Source organism: Ambystoma mexicanum, chromosome 10 (genome assembly GCF_040938575.1).
Source record: "Ambystoma mexicanum isolate Mex_15411 chromosome 10, UKY_AmexF1_1, whole genome shotgun sequence".
Classification (NCBI taxonomy): domain Eukaryota; kingdom Metazoa; phylum Chordata; class Amphibia; order Caudata; family Ambystomatidae; genus Ambystoma; species Ambystoma mexicanum.
In genome coordinates, this window is record NC_090932.1 from 1,306,782,865 (window position 1) to 1,306,804,111 (window position 21,247).

Here is a 21,247-nt window from a genome sequence, read left to right on the forward strand (position 1 = left end):
CAACACATTAGATGATGAATGACTTATAAATCCCAATTGCTTACGTTAGACTGTGGGCCTGATCATGACCTCGGCGGTAACCCTTAAATCCGGCGGTAGCGCTATTACCGCCGGATTTAAGGGTCCGCCAAATCAGGGCTTTGGCGGATTTCGCCCCAGCTCTTGGCGGGGGGAAAATCCGCTGAAAATTCGCGCTATTTCCGCCGCCGGGAAATCCGCCGGCGGTAAAAGCGCACATTTTCCCCATTGAGCCCAAAGGGGAATGGGGCATTTCCGAATGGGTTCAATGGGGAGTGGGGACTTCCAAGTCCGCCCAACTCGTGATCCCGCGCTATTAGCGCAGGGGCTATGGCGGTCGCGCTAATAGCCCCCGCGCTAATAGCGTTAGCGTTACCGCCGAGGTCGTGATCAGGCCCTCTATGTCTTATTGGACTGTGTACTAACACTTCACACTATCCCCAGTCACTTCATTATCACGGAAATGTTTGTTTTTATATATATGCACTTTTTTGATTGAACTTGTATAAAAATATATAGTTTTGAGATGTTATGTGAATACAGCCTAGGCTGATTCCCATGAGTTCTTTTTCTAAAATGAATTGTAATGTTTTCTAAATAAAAGCGATTTAAGATGACCTGACATGGCATCATCTTTTCTCTCTCCAGCTGCCTGTATAAATAGTGACAAGTAGCTTCACATACAAAATGGTGAGCACCCATAGGGACACTACCGAAAAGTAAGGGAGGGCTAATCATCCTCCTACCATATATTTGTATGCTCCTCAGCATCTGACATACTGCTTGAGCAGGTAGTGATGTTTTATTGACTGTGGCTTTTTGTCTGGTCCACTTGATGGTGGACATGAATCGTTCCACCATCCCATTGGCCTGTGGCCACAGGGCGTGATTTTCTGGTGGTGGAATCCTAGGACTGCGGCGAGTTTCCAGAACTCTTGGCCTTGAAATGGTGGTCTGTTGTCTGTTTTTATGGTGTTTGGTATCCCCCATTCACTGAATAGTTCATCGATCACCCCTGCTACATGGTGGAATGCCGTGGATTGTACGTGCTTTATTACTGGAAACTAGGAGTATTTCTCCATTATCATGAGTAGGTGGCTTCCTTCTTCTAATGGTCCTTAGAAGTCCATGGCTATTCGTTGCCAGAGTCCTTTTGGTAGCAGCACTATTTGCAAAGGGCGTGGGGGTGTATTTGCCGCTTTGGAATATGCCTGTTTGGTTGGCGATAGGGCCCTGCTGGCATATGCAACCATTTTTTGCCCATTTTCACCACCCGGGTCTGTCTGGACTAGTATGGTGCCAAATCCGACGGGGCTGGCGTCCACAGTTAGTTCAGTCTCTCTTTCCAGGTTGAGGCAGGCAAGCCGACTATTGTTGGCAAGTTCCGCTTTAATGGTGTTGAATGCTTCCTGGCAGTGTGCATCCCACGTAAACGGAGAGTCCTTCTTGAGGAGCTGTCGGAGTGGGTTTGTGAGGGTGGCATAGTTTTGTAGGTAACGAGCACAGTAGCCTGCCATGCCTAGGAATGATCGTAGTTTGGCAACCCCTCTGGGGGATGCCAGGCTGACAATGGTGCCGATTTTTTCGGGGTTGGCCGTGAGGCCCTGGTCCGAGAAGGTATGGCCAAATAATCACAGGCTTTTCCTGTTGATGCACACTTCGGTCCATTCAGGATGAGCCTTACCTTGTGTAGAAAGACAGACGGCCTAAAGCGCTCGGTCATGCTGGTCCTGGGTGGTGCCAAAGACCAGGATGTCATCGCTGTAGTTGAGGGCATTGAGCACCAGGGATATCAGCCTGCGAATCATCTCTTGAAATATTTCTGCGGCCGAGGATATCCCAAAGTTGAGCCGCTTGTAGCGGAATAGCCCATTGGGCATTGCAAAAGTGGTAATGGGTCTGGAGGCGGGTCAATCACCAGTTGGTGGTACCCTTGGTTAAGGTCCAATTTGGAGAAACTAGTGGCCTGATTTAGTCTCACTAGCATGTCCTCAATGTTAGGGCCTGGGTGCCTCTCTCTTTGAATGGCAGTATTTGGTATGTGCATGTCGACGCAGAAGAGCATGTGGCCATTTTTCTTTGGGATTACCCATGGGGTGGGGCCATTCTCTTCATCAATGATGTTGTTGTCATGTGGGTAGTTGCAGATCTTGCGTAACCTGGGCTTGCATGTGGAATCCTACCCTGCGTGGGTGTTGAGGCACTGGGTTGATCTTTTGGATCAATGTGGGGGAATATGACTGTGTCTTTGAGCATGCCTACCCCTTCAAACAGTTTGGGGAACAGGGATTTGAGTTCCTCGATGTTCATTTCCGGATGTGATATTGAGCACAGGGCCTGCACTCCTGGGGGAAGACATTAACAACTTCAGATTGGTCATATGTCGATGAGGGCCAGTGCCCGAGCTGTCCGGTAGCATGCTGGCGGGTTGGGTGAATAGTCGTATTCATTCAGATAGAGTGTTGACATGTTGATTTCAAGATCCTCCATGGCTATAATTACACCTCCTTGGGCCTGGAAGGTTGGCGCATTTCTGTCCAGGTTTGTTCGCTGGATGTCACAGTCAAGGTACGTCCTGTGGTTGAATCCTCTCAGCTGCTCAAGTCTCCTGATCGGTCCGGCGAGCGGAGTCAGTCTGTAAGCAGCAGGCGTCAGCGATTTCTCCCTTCACATTGCCTGAAAGTGATTTTCTTGCCACGCCCCATGCACATTTGTCCTATGGCCGGGCATTGTCCTCTGTGGGGGAATTCAAATCCACACCTATAACACTGCTTCTCTCCTTGAGGTTGTTGGTGCGGGTTTTGGGGACCCTGTCTGTTTGGCATTCCTTGGTTGCAGACGTTGACGTAGGGCCCGATCTGTATATTGCCGCAATGGTGTTGCTTTTCTTAGGGTTCTCCATGGCTGCTGCTTGCATATCTACTCGCTCGTATACTCTGGCTAGGTCGATAGTGAAAGGTGCTTTTTAGTAGGTGTTTCCTGAAGAGCGAGGAAGTGCACCCTTCAATTATCTGAGTCTGAATGCTTTATCATCATTGAAGTTGGCGAAGTCACAGTGGGTGATTTTCCTCTGGAGCCTAATGACGAACTCCCCTCTCTTGAGGTAGTTGTACACATTGATTGAACAAGTATCTCTCATAGTCTCTGTTGAGTAGTATGACCAACTTCCTGTTGATGGCAGACACTAGAAGCACATATGTGGCTTTCTCCTGCGCAGGGATTGTTTTTAGAATTCCCTTGATCTCTTAACCAGCCAAGTTGGCGAAAATATCTATTTTATCAGGTGAGTTCTGGTCTCCAATGGCTCACAGGAAGTCTTCAAATTCCTCCATCCATTCTTCCCATCTCTGTCCCTGGTCATGATGTGGCTGTAGCGTGAATGGATTGGGTCGCCATAGAAGTGCTGCCCTGGATGTGGCCTTTGCCCCGATGTTGGCCTAGGCTCCTGCCCCTGCACTCGCATCTGCAGCTGCCTGTGCATCATCAGCCATGTTGCTTAGTTATGGAGTGTGCTTGCTTGTTCTATGAGGCTGGCATGCCCTTGCAATATCCCTGCTCTCTTGTGTCTTGGTTTTTCTTGGCATTCTTTTCCTCCTGCGCTGTGTAGCTTGCCGTGTGCCTTAGTCTACTGTCTTCTTTTAGTGCTACGATTGTCTCTTCACCACCCTCCTTGCAGTGTGGTTGTAATTTGGTGCATGTCCTTTTATCCTTCTTTGTTTGGCCTTTTTAAAGTAAAACATATATATTCTTCCTCCACTATGCCCTCCTCGTGGTGGAAATCTGCCTCCCTGGTGGTCTAGTGTGGCTGACGTCCCCTTTGTGAGCATTCCATGTCCTGGTGGCCTAGTGTAGTGGCCATATGCTGCACACCGTCTTTTCCTGTGTATGTGTGCTCCTGCTCCCACCTCCGCTATAATATGCGGGTCGCCTGGCACAGCTTACTGCGGTCTTCCTGCTGGGTCCGCCTCACCAACTCTCTCTTACTTTTGGTCTCTTTCGCCAGCTCCACCTTCCCGCTTGGTCCTCCTCACCAGCAGGCTCTGCCTTCCGCTCGCTCGACTGCACTGTCGGGTGGTGTCAGACTCCAGCAACGTTCCTGGAATGGGTCCAGCCGGCGTCTCTGTTGGGCAACATTGTCAGGCCACATGGATACGTTGCGCTTCGTCGCCAGTTGTTATATGTTGGAAATGCCCATAATAAGAGCCACAGAGCCACATGTTGTTAGCATCCTCTTTATTTTCTCTCCTTCTACAAACTGCCTTTTCCCTTCTCTGTCCCCTCCCCTTCCTCCTTCCTCCCTGGGTCCAATGTCCTCGCCACAACAGTTTCCTCACCCATGTGCGTCCCCTACCCTCGCTGCCCCTCCCCCTCTCCACCTCTCCTCTTCTGTTCATGTTATGACACATGCACAATCCGAATGGTTGCAGGGCCTATTAAGATTGCTTTTGTTTGTTTTTTGTCTTGATCATCACCCATATGCGCCCCCTACTCCCACTGCCCCCCTTCTCCAACGCTCCCCTTCTTTCTTCTTATATCACGTGCACGTTCTGAACGTCTCAAGGCCTAGTAAGAATGTTGTTTTGATTTCCTCCTGTTCCCCCTCCTTGCTTTGATGCGCCTTGAAACACTATTTTGCTGTATAGGCGCATTACAAATAACCAATAAAAAAAAAGAAAAAGGCTGTATTCGTAACCCAACATGTTTCATTTCTTTAGTTCTATTTCATTATTTTTAGGAACTTCTTCAGGGGATTTCTCTTTTGCTGTTCTTTCCACTACACTCCCACTTGGGTTCGGTGATACGTGTGCCTACATTTGAAGTCACGTTCAAGTTCAATACTCAATTCGTGTCCTTCTATTTTGTAAAATATATCAATGAATTCTGTGAAAGTAATTGTTGCCTACTAAATTACTGTTTAATAGGTAATCTGGACAAGTGCAATTTCGCTGGTATCTCTTCTTATATTAGCCTTAGTAGATGACTAGGCTTTTAATTGCACTGTTTTCAGTCATATTGGTGTTCAGTCTCCTTGCCGCTTCCATTAATGATGGATCTGTCGTAGTCTCCGTGCAGTTGATAACTTGTGTTTAACTGCACATGTTTCTTAGGTGGACTTGGAGTCCATTTTAGAGTGTCTTGAGTAGCGTTCGTTTTGAAAATACGGCGTACAGGAGCTTGTGTCACCATTCTGCTTGTAGCGGTCTGTATCACCACTGTGTTGACTCCACATGTTCCACATTTTTTCCAGTCGCTAGTCGAGGGACTGAGGGAGCCGCAACTCAATTCCAGATTTTGGAGACTGACTAGCTCAGCCCCGACCACTTAAAGGCCTGGAATTAGGTGACAACCTATGGGGCGAGCCATCTGAGTAACAGCCCGCCTTTCTACACTTCTGTCCTTAAGACCGGCTGCATGGGGATGGAACCATCATGTGGTGGCATGTCACCCATGCTGATGTATCAGTACATCACACACACACAGAGCACAAGGCTGCCAGACGTGCAGAGCACACCAAGTGCCCAAGACACTGAGAGCAGAGAAAAAAGAAGTTCCAGTCTTCACTCCCCTTTGTGACTGCCAACCTTTTTGCCACGTTCACTCTCTGAAAGCGTTTTTAGTAAACTGCCCAATAAATCGTCATTGCAAGTCAACACCTTGGTGTACTAAATCATTTAAGCAACACTGCACATTAACCATAGGGATGCCCCACGCTGTAGACTGGTCTATTTGATAGAAATAAATGGACCTTTTCATAATTTAACAAATTTATTTTGTCGTATTTTTTTAAATGCGGGGGGAACACCCCCGCCCTCACACTTTCCCCCACCTTAACCTATTCCCTTACCCCACCCCACTGCACATCTATATTTAATTTAAATTGACCAAAATGTGTAAAGAATTCGAACCAAAAAATTCGGTAAATTCTGAAAAGGTCAATTTGGGCCGTGATAAAGTAGTTAATACTGTAGATTTTTAACCCGACAAGCAAGCACACTGCCTCAAGACCTCTGAGGAAGGGTTACTCCAACATGATTCTCACGAACAAGGCTCGAAAAGTCCACGCGGGGGGCTCAGTTTCCCTACATTGGCAGCCACCCATTGGAATGCACTCCCCACCCACCTGAGAATTATCGAGTCCCACCAAGCATTCCGCGAAGCAATCAAACCAAGCTTTTTGTCTGAAAGTATACTGTTAATGATCACTATGTAAAAATGACCCCATTGTATTAATTATATGTATGTAACTCTGATCACACCGGTATTTCATGTAGTTTGTACCTGTAACCAAGAGACCTTTGGGTCGCCCGTCAACATATGAATCAACACTTCTTACAAAATTCTTGTAACAGCGCCTTGATGCCTCTGGGCTGCAAGTGCGCTATACAAATGCAAATAAATAAATAATGTACATCATGTGGAGGTAGCAAGGCAAAGCAGCTGATACCCCTGATGCCCCTGGCATTCCTCTTGCCCCCCATCCCCAGCCACTGCCATTGCGACCCATGATTTATTGCCATTCACACTTAGACACCTATAAAGTGATAAATCACTCACTGAAAATGCACTGTTAACCTGAAAAAATAACGTAGTTGTTGACATGTTTAATGTATACAATCTCGTTTATCTTTTTAAAATTAGAACTACTTGTTCAGTGGAAGCTAGCACCACGCGAGATTCCTGCAGGCCTATGAGGTGAACTCCTTGGCATAAGAAAACTGAACATTTTCCATATTTTTTAAGATGCCATTGCTAGTGCTATTATGGAAAATGTTCAGTTTTCTTAGGCCAAGCTGTACGCCTCGTAGGCCTGTAACAAACTTTATTTGTCTGTGCAATTTAAACGCATGTGTTTCTTATTTATTTATTTATTGATTAGATATACTTATAGCCAAAAGGCTTTGTATAACACAAAAACAATACAACATATACAAATCATCAATACAGAGGCTAAAATAACAATTCTAAAATATGGTATCCAATACATACATATAAAAATCATCATTCAATACATTTTAAAATTGCCACAATCTTTACATAAAAGATGACAAAATAATATATTAGGTTGATATCATTACCACACATAAAAGACATCCATAGTTCAGTTGTGTCCGTCATATCAATTGCATTATTAAAAGATTTAAAAGATTTAGTTCTAATCGCTGTCAGGCTTTCACAGTTCATTATTAAGTGGTAAAGTGACTCGTAAACATCATTACCACATAAGCGACATTTTCTCATTTCCTTTGGGATACCCAGTATATCACCTTTAGTTGCCAGTGCATGTGTCATATTAAATTTCATTAGAAGATATGTGCGAAAAGTGCTGGTGCTTGGATGTGCCACAATATATTTTGGAGGCGTGATTCTGGTTAGATACTCTTCAGGATAAGGACCACTGTTTGATTTTGAGGCAACATTGGTTATATTTTGCTCATTCCAGAGCTCAAAGACTTTCTTTTTAATATCTCTTTTCTGAGCAGCAATCATTGACATTCCTGGAGTACTCCCGGGCAACCACTTTCTATAAGTTTGTTGTATAATACCAAGAGTACCAACAAGCATATTACCTTCTAGACGAAGGTACGCTTGCACATACGGCACAATAATCGTGTCATTGGCTAAGGTGACCACCTTTTCATAAGACAATACGCATTGGCATGTATAGGCACACCAGATACCTTTAATTGCAAACTCCAAATACAGGTATTCAACGCTAAGATTATGTGGTAGCCGTAGTAGTTTCCTCAATAATTTAGCCTCAAATACTACCATGCGATTGACAAAGGAGTGACCCCATATCTCAACAGCATATAAAATCATTGACCGTATTTTGGCCAAATAGATGTTAATAACCAATGTAGCAGAGTAGCCACTATTACGACCAATAAAGGTACTCAAAGCATTTGTGGACACAATACACCGATTCTTAAGTGCTGACCATTGGGATTCCCAAGTGAGCTTCTCGCCAACAATAATACCAAGATATTTGTATGACATTACTTGTTCCAATTTTTTTGAGTCTAGATTCCACAAATATCTCTTAGGTCTTTGTTTTTTGGAAAAGACCATCATTTTACTTTTATCGATATTGATAGTTAGGCCATTGGCGGCAGAGTAAGACACCAAGGAATCAAGCATATGCTGGAGACCTGCTGGGGTATAGTCTAGTATCACCAGGTCATCGGCATAGGCAAGCCAACCAACAATCACACCATTTACTTTCACAGGATTAGCATTAGTTAGATTGAAAGCATTCATCATGTCTGACAGGTAAAGATTGAAGAGGATTGCCACTATCATGCAACCTTGTTTCACCCCACAACAGGTTGCCATGTTTTTCGATAATCTGCCAGCAGCATTGACTCTGATTCTTACTGAGGTAACGGTATGAAGCAGCATCAACATCCTCAAAAGACCTTGTGGAATTCCCAAGAGTTAAGTTTTTGCCAAAATTTGTTGCGTAAGATGGTATCAAAAGCGGCGGAGAAATCAATTTAGGCACAATATACGTCTAGATGCCGTTTGGCCCAAGTGTGCTCAATAGCAGATGTAAGTAGCAAAAGATTATGCGTAGTACTAGATTTATCGCGAAAACCTATTTGATTTAATGGTAATATGTTGAAGGCGGCGATCCATACAGTCAGTTCTTGTAGCAAAACTTTAGTAAAAATTTTGGAAGATACATCAAGCATGGCTAGCATTCTAAAGTTAGCCGGATTGTCCCAAGATCCTTTTTTATGTAGCATCAGAATATGGCTAGTTTTCCATGATGGGGGAATCACACCAAGCCTACCAACTTGTTTGAATAACAATAGCAATGCTGCACCCCATAGAGCAGGTTTTTTTTTAATTACTAAATTACAAACACCGTCAGGTCCAGCTGCTCGAGAATTTTTCAGTTTGTCAATAATCTTAATAATATCGGATACAGATATATTACAGTCCAATAAGGCTTCCGGCAGCGGGAGGATGTTATTAGATAGTTCAGTTTTACCCAGTGTTTCTGCGATGTATAAGGCCCATGTATCCTCAGAAATACAGTTTATTGACAAATCACGTTTTTTATGTTTTCTAAGGAGATGCCAAATGCCTTGGTTGTTATTAGACATAGCCATTGTTGCGATTTGTTTCCATAATTGTACTTCATTTTCCCTTTTGTGTAGCTTAACCCACTTTTTGTAATCAATTTTGAGTGTTTTAATGTGACATGCAACATCCTGGACAGATAGTGTTGGATCAGTTTTCTTCACTACCATTCTTAATGCATTACGAAGATGCTTCTTTGCTTCTCTAATTACATTATCATTGTCCATCCTACGAGGTAGCATAATATTAGTCCGTTCACCAGCAGTGTTTCTTATGTGTTTGCAGTTTGTTTCAGTGTCCCCTTTTTGCGTGTTACGAGTGGCAGTTTTATTTTTCTGTACTTAAAAAGCCCTCTTGTCTACAGTATATAAAAGTAGAATAAGTCATTTGAACCAAGTCACACATGCCACAGCGCCACCCAGTAACCATCCCTGGAAGTTCACCTCCATTTCAGAGACATATGAGGAAGGCATTGTGGGTAAACACATTAGCCCAAATGCAAGCCTTTCATCCAGAAAAGTGTCTTTGTCTTGAAGGACATTAGTTTATAAATAGTTTAATAAACCCAAGACAGACATTTCTTACGGCTGCAGACAACACTATTACCTGAGTGGCGCTGTGGCTTGCATGACTTGGTTCACGTGACTTATTCTACTTTCACATTTCCGGTGAAAGGGTTTTTTCAAGCCTTTTTAAACCCACCATAACTTTGCTGGTGTCTGCTATACAGTATGTAGAAAGGTATGAGGGTCGCACTGGGACTTGAGGCGTGTTGCTTGTAAACGTGTTTATTTTGCAGCCTTTAATAGGTTTCATTTCCAAAAGCCAACTCAGTATCACATCCTTACTATGTTGATAAATTGTGTACTATTATTTGGATAGCATTTATGTCTGTTAATTGTAGTGCTAAAACATGAAATGATTAAGTTAGCAAGCATTGGACAGAAAGAGAATATATCATGCTTCTTTTACCCAGCACGTTTTGATCACAATTCTTTTTTTTTCAGTTTCATTTAGAATGTAGCTTGGTGTTTTGCAAATGTTCTTTATTAAACACAAGCAACTGATTCTGCGCATGAAAGGAAACAATCCATAACTATTAATATGTTAATGTAAAGCTAGGACAGTAGAAGATGTTGTGTTCTTAGTAAATTAGAGATTCTGAAACAAGAACAGATGTTCTCAAATGACTGCTTTCTACTTAACCAAATTGTGTGATCCTGGGTAAAAGCACTTTCCCGTTCTAGCATCCTTTTTTGCTTAACTGCTCAAACTGAGATCATGTAAAAAAGGATTCCGTTCAGTTTTCCAACCAAAACGTGTAATCATCATTTACTCTTAAATGTGCCTTTGTCACATTCAATCTCTACCCCTGTTCCCCGGCCCACCTCCAGACCGTATCCATTCTGGACTTCTTTGACATTCTTGACTCCAGGGCCATTTGTCTTAACTCTTCCAGTGCTGGGGCGCATGGAGGGACCAGTGATATAGGGCTGTACCTGGGTGAATGTGCCTACAATTGACATGTGATGGGAACGCCCGGACATGTGGGGTTGTATCGGGCAGTACTTGGACGATCGAGGCCGCAGTTGGCTTGTGCTTACACCATTGGGGCTTCTGAGGCTTCAACTTGCATATGATTACTAAAGACAAGGTATGAGGATTTGCCTGACATAAAGCGACACTATGTGGTTACATGAGCCAGTAATGATCATACACTGAAGTATTGCCATATTATGAATATGCCTGGTACAAGAAGTTTGAACTGGTCTGAGATGGCAGTAACTGGCCATATGGGGCTGTACTGGCATAAGAAAGAACTGCTACTGGCAGTTCGGCTGGGTGTGCCCTGACTTACGGCCCTTGTCTGTCATGAGAAACACCTCGATGGAGGCATCTTCCTTCACAACCAGCAGCAAAGTGTCCCCCGGTGAGAGATTATACTCGGACAGCCGCGCTGTCTCCTGCAGCTCCACATACCCATTTCTTTGTGCCCCCAGTTTCTGCTGGTGGGCGGGCACCCCCGTCTTTCTGGCCACCTCTGCTTTTAGAGTAGAGACGGCCATGGAAGGATTGGCATTGTTTAACACCCATAACATATTGAGGCAGCAGCATAGTTAATATATGATTGGAAATTTAAATAGCTGTCAATAGTAGTTGCTGTTATATTACTCTTACAATTATGGGTATTTATTATTACAATGTGTGATATCACTGGGTCTAATATATAACTTCCTGTGAATCATGTCATTAGGGTCAAAGGCCATGTGATGACACTTCCTGAAACGTCATCGTGCATGTGATGTCACTTCTGCTGCCACAGGCACTTCGGTGAATTAAAGACCCTGCCCAGAAGCGCCTGTGCTGATTTGAAAGATGATCCAGATGCAATTCAATTTAAAAAGGCAATAAAGGTGTCAGTTTTCCTCCACCTTATGATTATCTTACGTCTGCTGGGGTAGGAGAGGTGTGTATGGGGTTTGATAGGTGTTGACAGCCTGGACGACAGGGACCAGGGTGGGAGAAGCGCTGGTAGCGTGGACAATTCAGAGCAAGTCTGCAGGAGCCTTGTGGGTTCACATTAACGGAGGAAGAGAGAGGGCAGCGGCCATATTGAGTGATTTAATGTACGTCCCCAGAGTGGCAGAATAATGAAGTATCTGCAGAGCGCACATGCACCCATACCTTGAGGAGGTAGGGAGGGTACGTGGCCTTGTTCTGTTAAATACAGCTGCATTCCCAATACCTGATTAGCCAGCCACTGCTGCCCTAGCGCCGATGTATATTAAACCTTTCCAGATAAATGCGAGCTACTTGGAACCTAGCGCAAACAATTTTGAGGGGAACGTGTCAAAAGAGTTTGTCTCTCCTTCACTCGCTGTGAGGCAAATAGCTGCACAAGCACTGAGTCTTATGAAATGTGGCTCTCGTAAAAACGGGCGCCATTGACTAGACACTCCTTCTCATCACAGACATTTACTCTTGTCACGCATAGGTGGTCATGGGGGACCTAGTCTGCTTTTTGTGTTTAATAAGATGAGTAAGTAGAGCTGGTAATGAGAAAAGGAAACCGATGGGTGGAGAGAAACAAGAATAGATTTATTTCGCCCTTTTGAGTAACATATAACATTCATGAAACTTATAAATAGAGATGGACACATTAGATGATGTATACAGAATCAGTCCCTTTTCTACACACAGTTAGCATCTTTAAGCCAAAGCGTTCCTCCTCACATTCCATTCAAGTCAATAAAGGAAATCACAGGTTTCCCCCAACCTTTTTCTTTTCAATCTTATTTGTTCCCAGTTTTTTCACTGCATTGACTGCCAACACATTTCTCTAGACGCTTTGCTTGTGACCGACCTTATTCAATGTATTGGTTATTTCTTTTCCATCTTCATGTGTCTTGTTTTGCCTTATTTCTTTAGAGCAATTTAATATGTAACACATTTCTTTTTCAAACATAGTTTTACTTACACAAGCCATACTGGTGTTTCTTAATTTCTAGAACATCAGGGCTAAACCAACCATTGCAAGTGCACATGAATCCTAACCTGAAAGCTAATTTCTGAGTGTACAAAGTTCCTACATCACCTCGTGATGTGAATACCACTAAACACCCATTGAAAACACTTGATTTTCAACCAGGTCAGGAAATCACAGCTCATCCTATGCTGTATTTCTCATTCAATCCTCTTCCAGAAACTTTCATCTCCCTGTTCTAACGCTCTATTCGCTAACAGTTGTGAACTCCCTTGTTGCGTCTCAGAGGCTCAACACCTTCTCCCTTATCAAAGGAAAAACCTAACTGCCCCCCAGCCCTATGTCTTTTGGGACCATATTAATACTGGGGAAAGTAAAAACGATAGGTCATACAATTGAAACCATGGAGCCAGAACAGGCCTCTGAAGTGGTCGAAGTGCTGGCAGTACATTTTGCAGAGATGTGGACTTGCATGTCTGGCCGCGCTGCCAAATGCTAGAGTCCACAGGGCACAAATGAATTCCCGCAGAGGAGACCACAACAGGAATAAGATAAGGTGTTGAGTCCCAAGGTGGCCAACCTTGTTGCAATGGGGACATGTGGAGGACCCAGTCCTTCATTCAGCGGCTCCACGTGCCAGACCTTCTCTCCGTCAGCCTCCACGCAGACGCAGGTTCATGTAGATGGTCCCCCCAGGGGCAATGTTGTACTCTCCAAGCTTCTGGCGATCTTCCAGCTGCTTTGAGTCGTAGCTGAGCCAGAACTGAGATACCTGGACTTTTTCCTTCTCATAAATCCTCCCCTTGAACTCACTCACAAGCTCCGATGGTTTGATGGTGTACGGGGACTTACGGCCCTTGTCTGTCATGAGAAACACCTCGAAGGAGGCATCTTCCTTCACAACCAGCAGCAAAGTGTCCCCCGGTGAGAGATTATACTCGGACAGCCGCGCTGTATCCTGCAGCTCCACATACCCATTTTTCTGTGACCCCAGTTTCTGCTGGTGGGCGGGCACCCCAGTCTTTCTGGCCACCTCTGCTTTTAGAGTAGAGACGGCCATGGAGGGATTGGCATCCAGGGTGTAGACAGCCCCTGTCAGGAACTTCACATTCAACTGCATCACCTGGGGAAGTAAAGAGGGAAAGGGTGTCAACAAGGCACACAAACTACCGGTCATCTGTTACAAGAATTACTCACACCTTCTATCCTCAGGAGCCCAAAGACTCATGTTGAGATCTACCTCCAAGAGGGCTGCAACAGTGGCATGTGTGTGCCCTGCAGGCAAGCAGAACATCTGCACACACAGCCTTATCCACACCTGCCTATGGAGTGTTTTAGGAGATGCCTCCCCATCCCTAACCAGCAACCACACCCCTCCCCACTCCTCCGGTAGTTTATATAGGACAGGGGCCAGTCATTTTTGGCTCTCTAGATATTTTGGACTACAATTCTCATCATCCCTAACCAGCATAGCTAATTGCCAAATATGGTGGGAACTGTAGTCCGAAACATCTGGAGAGCCAAAGGTTGCAGACCCTTGCTTTAGGAGATCATCTACATCTACTCACCTAACTATACAGTTGTTATAATGAGTCAATTGACTCCTAATCTGGGCATGCTTCCTTCATATCAGTCGATCCACATCGATCCACAGAGCAGGCACCCTAATCCCTGTGGCCTGCCACCTTTTTAGGCATCCCTTGGCCTTACATATCTGCTTACCAGCATTTTGTGTTTGTTTATTTATATATTGGGCCTCATTACAACCCAGGCGTTAAGGGTTTAACGGCGCCGTCGGCGCCGTTAACCCTTAATGCCTGATTACCATTTTGCAAGGCGCTAACCCGTCTTGGTGCTAATTACGGCACCGTAATTTACGGTTATGGTAAAGTAGGGAACTTACCGCCGGGGTTGTAATGAGGCCCATTGTTTTCAAGCATGTTGATGGTTAGGACCACCCTTTCCCTGTCTTTCTTCACTTGTCAATGAGCCAACTCACTCCCTGCGCTCAGCCGTTAAAGTTCGTCCTGTTTCCCCTCCCCCGCCCTGTTCTGCATCTCTCCACTGCTCATTCTCCTTATTTGCTTCCTTTTGTGAGTTCCTCTATCTAAAGAACTCTGCTCCCTTCCTAGAGGGCACTTATTTCCTTCTCATCTAAGGACACACTCCCTTGCATTGCCCAATTATTGCCTCTTCCCTACGTCAACCTGAAATGTATTCCTTTCTGCGTACTGCTGTTTCCTGATTCTATATTACCACTTTACATTAAGTACTTTGGCGCATAAAGCTGCATTACCACGATGAATAAATACTTTCATTCAACAATCAGGAATTGGCCTCAAATGTAAGGGCTCTTTAAACAACACATAAAGACTTAGAAGCTAATTCACAAACCTTTCCGCGGGCATATGTGTGACATTTAGAAAACGAAGTAGCATACACTGCTTAAATTACACCTGATTTCCTGAAGGCGAAGCCCCAGTGCATAAGTGTAACTAACACATGGAAATCATTGCCTTTCTGAATCACCCCTTAAAGTGTAATCTCTGTGCAAGAGGGAGCCAATGACGAGTCTTAGTGGGAGACATGGGATCCCTTCTTCCTACACTCCCTGGAGATGGGTCACCACATTTTGGACTTGTTGGGCGCTTTTAAGAGTACAGAGTGATGACCCTGGTATAGGCGAGGATATGCATCCTCCCGCTCTGCAGTTGTTTTGGACTATGACTCCAATGATCCCTCATCGTTGCCAGTGCTAGCTAGGGCTGACGGGAGTCGTAGTCTCAAACATCTACAAAGCTAAAGGTTGCAGATCCCCGGTATTCGTTATCAACTTGAACTACCCTAAAATAAAAAATTGCTTCGACCGCACCTACCTGGCTTGAGAGGCAGGGATCGGGAAAATACTCTGTAGGGTTCAGCAGTGATAAAAACTTGAATTTACTTTTGAATATGATTAATTTCGCTGGACTAAAAGAGGGAGAATCATCAAATATAAAACCAAGGTCTCAAATAGAAGTGGCGTGGGGCGTACACTCATTGTCAAAGGATGGGCTGGATCCATGTTGGGTTTTGAGGATACCCCTCATTCATATTCATGAGAAAAATGTGCATACAATGACCCTAAATGTATGCACATTTTATCCTAATGAACATTAATGAGGGATATCCTGAAAACCCACCAGGATTCCACAAGAGGAGAAAATGCCATTTATATCGTCTGTCAAACCCGGCCACTCAGCAGTAAAGTTATCGAGGCAGGGCTCGTGCCCACCGCCTTCCTCAATGGTAACCCGGACGGTGAGTGGAGCAGAGTAATGCTATGGCCTCACTGTCACTAACATAACTCATTATGAAAGAAGCTGCCTCAGATTGGCAGACCTGCTTCTTCTCTTCATTTTGTGTTTTTCCGTGAGTATCCTTTCCTTTAAAGGCCAAAGGCTAGCCTTCAAGGGTAAGTGGACAAGGCTTGGGAGGCAGTGGTATATTTAAGGTATAGGCCCTATGGGCAAGATTGACTGAGGGCACTGGGTAGGCGGGGCTTAGGATGGGAGGAGTTAATGGATGTCACAAGGGGGACATTGAACTTTAGGGACAAATGTTCCATGTATTTTAAGTTCCCTCTGTACACCTATATTGTCTAATCACACAACAAGTATAGCTTATGAAACCCTTGTAGAATTCTAAGGAAAAAAAGTGCCAGAGTATTGGTCACTGCCATTTACCTGTTAACCTCACTAATCACATACCATTGCAAATGGTTTGCTGCTCATACTATTAAGGTAAGACCTCAGTGGGAGGCCCTGTGCAGCCCAGGCTCTCTGCCTTTAATGTGAGAGAGTCAAACATTGGTAGCCATTGGACTGGGGTGTAGGGTCAGGTGTGAAGGGCTGGAGGAGAAGTGTTAAGAGTGAAGAGTTGAGGTTTAGGGATGAAGTGTTAGGAGTCAAATGTTGTGGGTGAAAGAATATAGTAGGGGGTTAAGGGCGAAAGCTTAGGGGCAATATATTGGGGTGAAGGATTAAGGGTCTGGGTGAAGGGTTACAGGTTGGGATGAAGGGTCAGGGGTCAGAAGCCAGGGGCAATGTTGAGGGGGGAGGGTTCTGGTGACTTGGCTAGGAGCCAAGTGGTTAGGGGTGAAGGGATAAGAATGAGGGGTTATTATGGTAAAATAATTGGTAGTGAAGGTTTTGGGGTGAACTGTTAGGGTTTGAAAGCTATTAGTGAATGTCTAGGGGTAAAAGGCAAGGTGTGAAGGGAAAGTGTATAGGGTAACAGGTGATTGTTAGGAGTGAACGGAGAAGGGTTAGAGATAAGAGGTAGGGGTAACGGGTGAAGGATGTGGAGCCGTCAATATGGGGTAAATGGCGAAGGGTTAGGGGCAAGAGACTAGGAGTGAGGGTTTAAAGATGGCAGGTTGTAAGGCTGGAGAAAATGTTAGCATTGAAGGGTTAGAGATAAAGGGTTGGGATAGAAAACTTGGGTTGGCCTGCTGGTGAACATTTAGGGGTGAAGTTCTTGGTGAGCGGGAAGGTGGTTAGTGGTGATGGTAGCATTGAATTGCTAGAAGAAAGGGATGAAAAGATGGAGTAAAAAGTGAAAGGTGGCAGTAAAAAGATAAGCAGACCATTCACTTGTAACGATTGTGCTCTCACAACAAATACGTTTCTAAATGTGTAATTTTGAAATGTGCTGTGAACATTTTGAAATGCAGCTAAACGGGCACAAAATATAGCATTTTACCCATCTGGCCCTTATAATGAGTCACCATCAGAAGAGAGATAATGGAGACGCCTAAGCATGCGCTGACTGAATGCAATGGACTGGGGACCACTTACATGGGCCATCTTGGACCCTTTGTTCATAACATGGACTCCATTAAGAGCCAGTCTTCTGATATTATTGCTTCCAATCTGAAAGGACTGCTGTGCACCTTGCACTCTATAGAATATGGCTGATTGTGCCCAAAAGCTGTAATAGTTAAAGAAACAATTAATTGAGTTTAGTGAATTCTGAATGTTTTTTATTAATTGTTTATTTTTATTATTTTCTCATTGCATTGCAATTGTATGGTATTGTGTATATGTTTCATCTTATTTATTGTCATCTGACTTTTAATATGTGTAAAGTTCTTTGAACTATGTCACATTCAATAAATAAATAAATAAATAGTCTAATAAACGAGTCCGTGCCAGTTGCTGACCTGCAGCGTCCACAACAGCAGTGGCCGGAACCTCACTAATCCGAAGGAACTCCCTTTCTGATTCCCAGTAATGACTTAAGACATGGAATTCTCTACAGTATAAAATATTTAAGAGAAGCAAACATTCTGGGAAAAGTAGATATTTGTGCAGCAATCTTTCTAGTTTTATTTTGCCCATTAAATGTGTAAATCATTGCCACTATATATATCCTGGGGGGTCTGATTACGGGTAAGTGTCTGGGTTAAGTGGAAAGTGGGATGAATTTAGGGCGATGGGGTGGAGAGGCAAGCAGTTGTGGGTGAAGGGTTGTGAGTGAAGGGTGAGGTGAAAGGAGTTAAGGGTGAAAGATACCGAAACTAATAAACAGGACAGATCTCGAGGGAGAAAGCCCCACGTTAAATCCACTTGGGAAAAAGAGTTGAGTAATGCAAACTGCCGCACCTCAAGGAACATGCACTAGAGAGGAAAGGCACGGAGGGGAAAGGCGTTATGAGGAAATACACTCCCCGAATTAACAAAGATTCCTAGCAGAGCTGTGTGCGATGTGACAGGTGGCACAGTCTTGGCCCATCATTGTGACTGGACCCTGTCTCCCACCGACCAAACTTGGCAGAAAGTTACCCCAGTCTAGGAGTGGTGGTCAGCTCCATAGCAACTCTCTGAAGCAGGGGCGCGGGCAGCTTTCAGTGATGTGGGCTATGGGGCGTGGAGGGGGAGTGCCAGTTCTGGTGCCAGGGCCTGGCACTGTGCGTCCTAACCTTAACTGCTGGGGAAGGGGGCGAGTGCGGTTTCTTTTCTTTGGCCTTCTGGCAGTGCAGCATCTCCTCTATTTTTTTTTTTTTTATTATTTTTATCGGTTTATTTCAAACCTTTAAAAAAAGAAAAAGAAAATGTTTTACAAACAAACACACAATACAATACTTCATCAGGAAAATAATTGTCCGTTAACACTCCCTTAGCCATCCCTTAGGATCACTTAGCAATACCCCTACCAAGATCACATACAACTATGCAAGACATTGGCCTCCTTGAGCTTCAATTGACAATGAGTTCAGTCGATTTTCAATTACCATCAGAAATCGAGTAATGGTAATATCAGCTTCCTGTCGCATCCTTGAAACATGTGGGCCCACCAATCGTCTGCACAACGGGAGGGGTAGTTTGCTCCCCAAGGGCCTAGATGGATTGTCCTTTCAGAGCGGAAATTAGTGCAAAATAGGACCAAATGCTTTAGGGTTTCCTTATCTTTGGTACATAATCTACACATCAAGGATTCAACTTTATTTGAACGCCAAGACACCAGCCGTTCACTGGTTTTAAATGCGTTCAGCCGCATCAGCAAGAACACTCTTCGAGCCTGTGGGTCTGGAAATAATTCAATGTAACGTTGTAAGACGTTAAAAGGCCTTGTCTCGAGCGGGATGTCCTTCATCATGGAAGCTGAGCTGCGTTGCATACAAGTTTGGTCCCAGTCTGCGTGCCAGATTTTTAATTTGGCAGCGTTCGGGTCATCTCCTCTATAACTTCCCAGGATGCCCTGGAAGCAGTCACGGGAGAGTCTATGCGGGCACCGCGCCAGAAGGAAACGGGTGGTACCCAGGTATCAGGGCGCGCCCAGCGCATTACACTACATGTATGTGAGAGCAGGCGAGTCGCTTCCACGAAGCACCCAACACATGACAGACATGCGTGTACTTGCCAACATGACCCATTGTACTCTGTAGGTGATTATCCAGGTTTTCTTATTTGCATTCTGGGAATTGTAGTTACACTTTTTCCATTATAAAACTCGGACAAGTCCCAGAATGCAAAGAAAAAACCTGGACTGGATAAGCACCTTCAGATTGGAACGGGTCTATGCATGCGTTGGAACTGTTTCATTCTTGCCAAATCGGGGTGAGGTTGGGGTAATGGGGACGGCAGGACAGGAATATTTTCGTTGCAGATGTAAAATACTTCGTTCATCTGTGCTTGGGTGCTTTTTCACTATCTCTCTGTCCTCAGCATTGGACAAATTACACTCCCACCGCAACACACAGCTGATATGAACAGTGTTATAACCAGAGGCGTTGCCAGGGGGGGCTGAGGGGGTTATAGAACCAGGTCTTTTGGTTGTAGCCCTGGATAGAAGCTCAGGGGTTACAACCAAAAAGGCTAGCTAGCCCCCAGTACCGACAGTCCCCACATTAGCATAGTGCCTGATCTTTTCCAGACCTAGCAACACCCCTGGTTGCAACCACTCAGAAATCACAGTCAATGCCCCCCTAATTTGCCAAGTGTAGGTTGCTTACAGGGATCCCATGGCGTTAAATGAAGCACACCTTGACAACGAAACCTACTTGACACGATCGATTGCCTTCGCTGATGTATATTCGGGGAAAGTGCAAAGTGCAAGCTAGACAGCTCAGTGGGTTAAGCACCTGCCACTGACATACGTTTGGTCTCAGGTAAAAAACGCGGCAAAACGTTTAATCCTTCCGAGGGCTATAAAATGTGTGTGTTGGGATATTGCTTCAGCGTCAAGCAGATTTACAGTTATTTAATATGCACTCATGCATTCTATCTCTTACACATTGGTTGAAGTGTGTGTTTATCTTTTATGATGTCATGAGTTCTTTTGGAGTGTTGTTTTCTGAGGGAATTCTATGGAGTCAGTTGGTGCCTGCTGCCTAGGGCAGTGCCTGCTGTCACCATGTCTCTGACTGAATAAACCTTGTTAACGTTATTGCCTGCCTGGACATCAATTCTTAACAGTGTGCTTTTTTCGATTGTGTTGTAGTAATGTGGGCATATAAACGGGCTCTGTGTGAAGCCATTTGGGGAATGCGCTTCATAAAGAACCCGTGGCATTATACGCTCTAAGCAGCTCTCCCTGAGTTCAAACTACTAAAACCAGAGTCGCTCGCAAAACGCACAACCGCTTTACCTGTCGCCAGTGAAGATGGTTGGTTAAGGAACTTACTGTTTCACGGGCTCTTGGTTCTTTTACAGAAAGCGAATCCGCCGTCTCTCACTCCTCCCGCCTGCCTCTGGCCGCAGTCTCTCCGTGCTGTTTTGGTTCTTGATCAGCACTCTGCATGCAGTCTCCGAGGCTTTCCCTGCTCTCTGCGGTCTCCCGGCCCGGCGGTCTGTAGGAGCGCGCTTGTTCTTCTTCTTGCTGATAGATTTTTATCCATCAGCGGTGATTTTTTGGATACCGAGGCTTGAGCCTCATTACTCCATCTTCTCGGGTTGAGTGTGTAGTCGTGGGTTTGTATTCTTCTTGGTCTGTGTGGTCTTGTCACAGTAGGGCTGGTTTCACTGGGTCTTCGCAGTGATGGGCCGCGGGTAGCGGTCGAAGGGGTTTGCAGTGGTGGCAGTGAGTCTTCTGATCAGAGGGTTCGGGTTCTGATCCAGTTCTTGGCAGAAGTTCTTACTCAGCTTTGCTAGATGTTCATCCAACATCTCGATGTCC

General features: G+C 44.8%; 1 protein-coding gene across 2 annotated transcripts; it reads right to left on the reverse strand.

Moving 5' to 3' along the window:
• Positions 1-6,868: 6,868 nt before the first annotated feature.
• LOC138492284 (ubiquitin-like protein ISG15) lies at positions 6,869-20,911 on the reverse strand. 2 transcript variants are annotated; one of them, XM_069619335.1, is made up of 2 exons: positions 20,756-20,911; positions 6,869-13,712 (listed from the first exon to the last, which is right to left on the reverse strand). In XM_069619335.1, the coding sequence occupies exon 2, from the start codon at positions 8,422-8,424 to the stop codon at positions 7,018-7,020; it is 1,407 nt and encodes a 468-aa protein (XP_069475436.1). In that variant the 5' UTR covers positions 8,425-13,712; positions 20,756-20,911; the 3' UTR covers positions 6,869-7,017. The 2 variants fall into 2 exon arrangements, with proteins under 2 accessions (XP_069475436.1, XP_069475437.1); XM_069619336.1 differs by having other exon boundaries at positions 12,184-13,712.
• Positions 20,912-21,247: the final 336 nt, after the last annotated feature.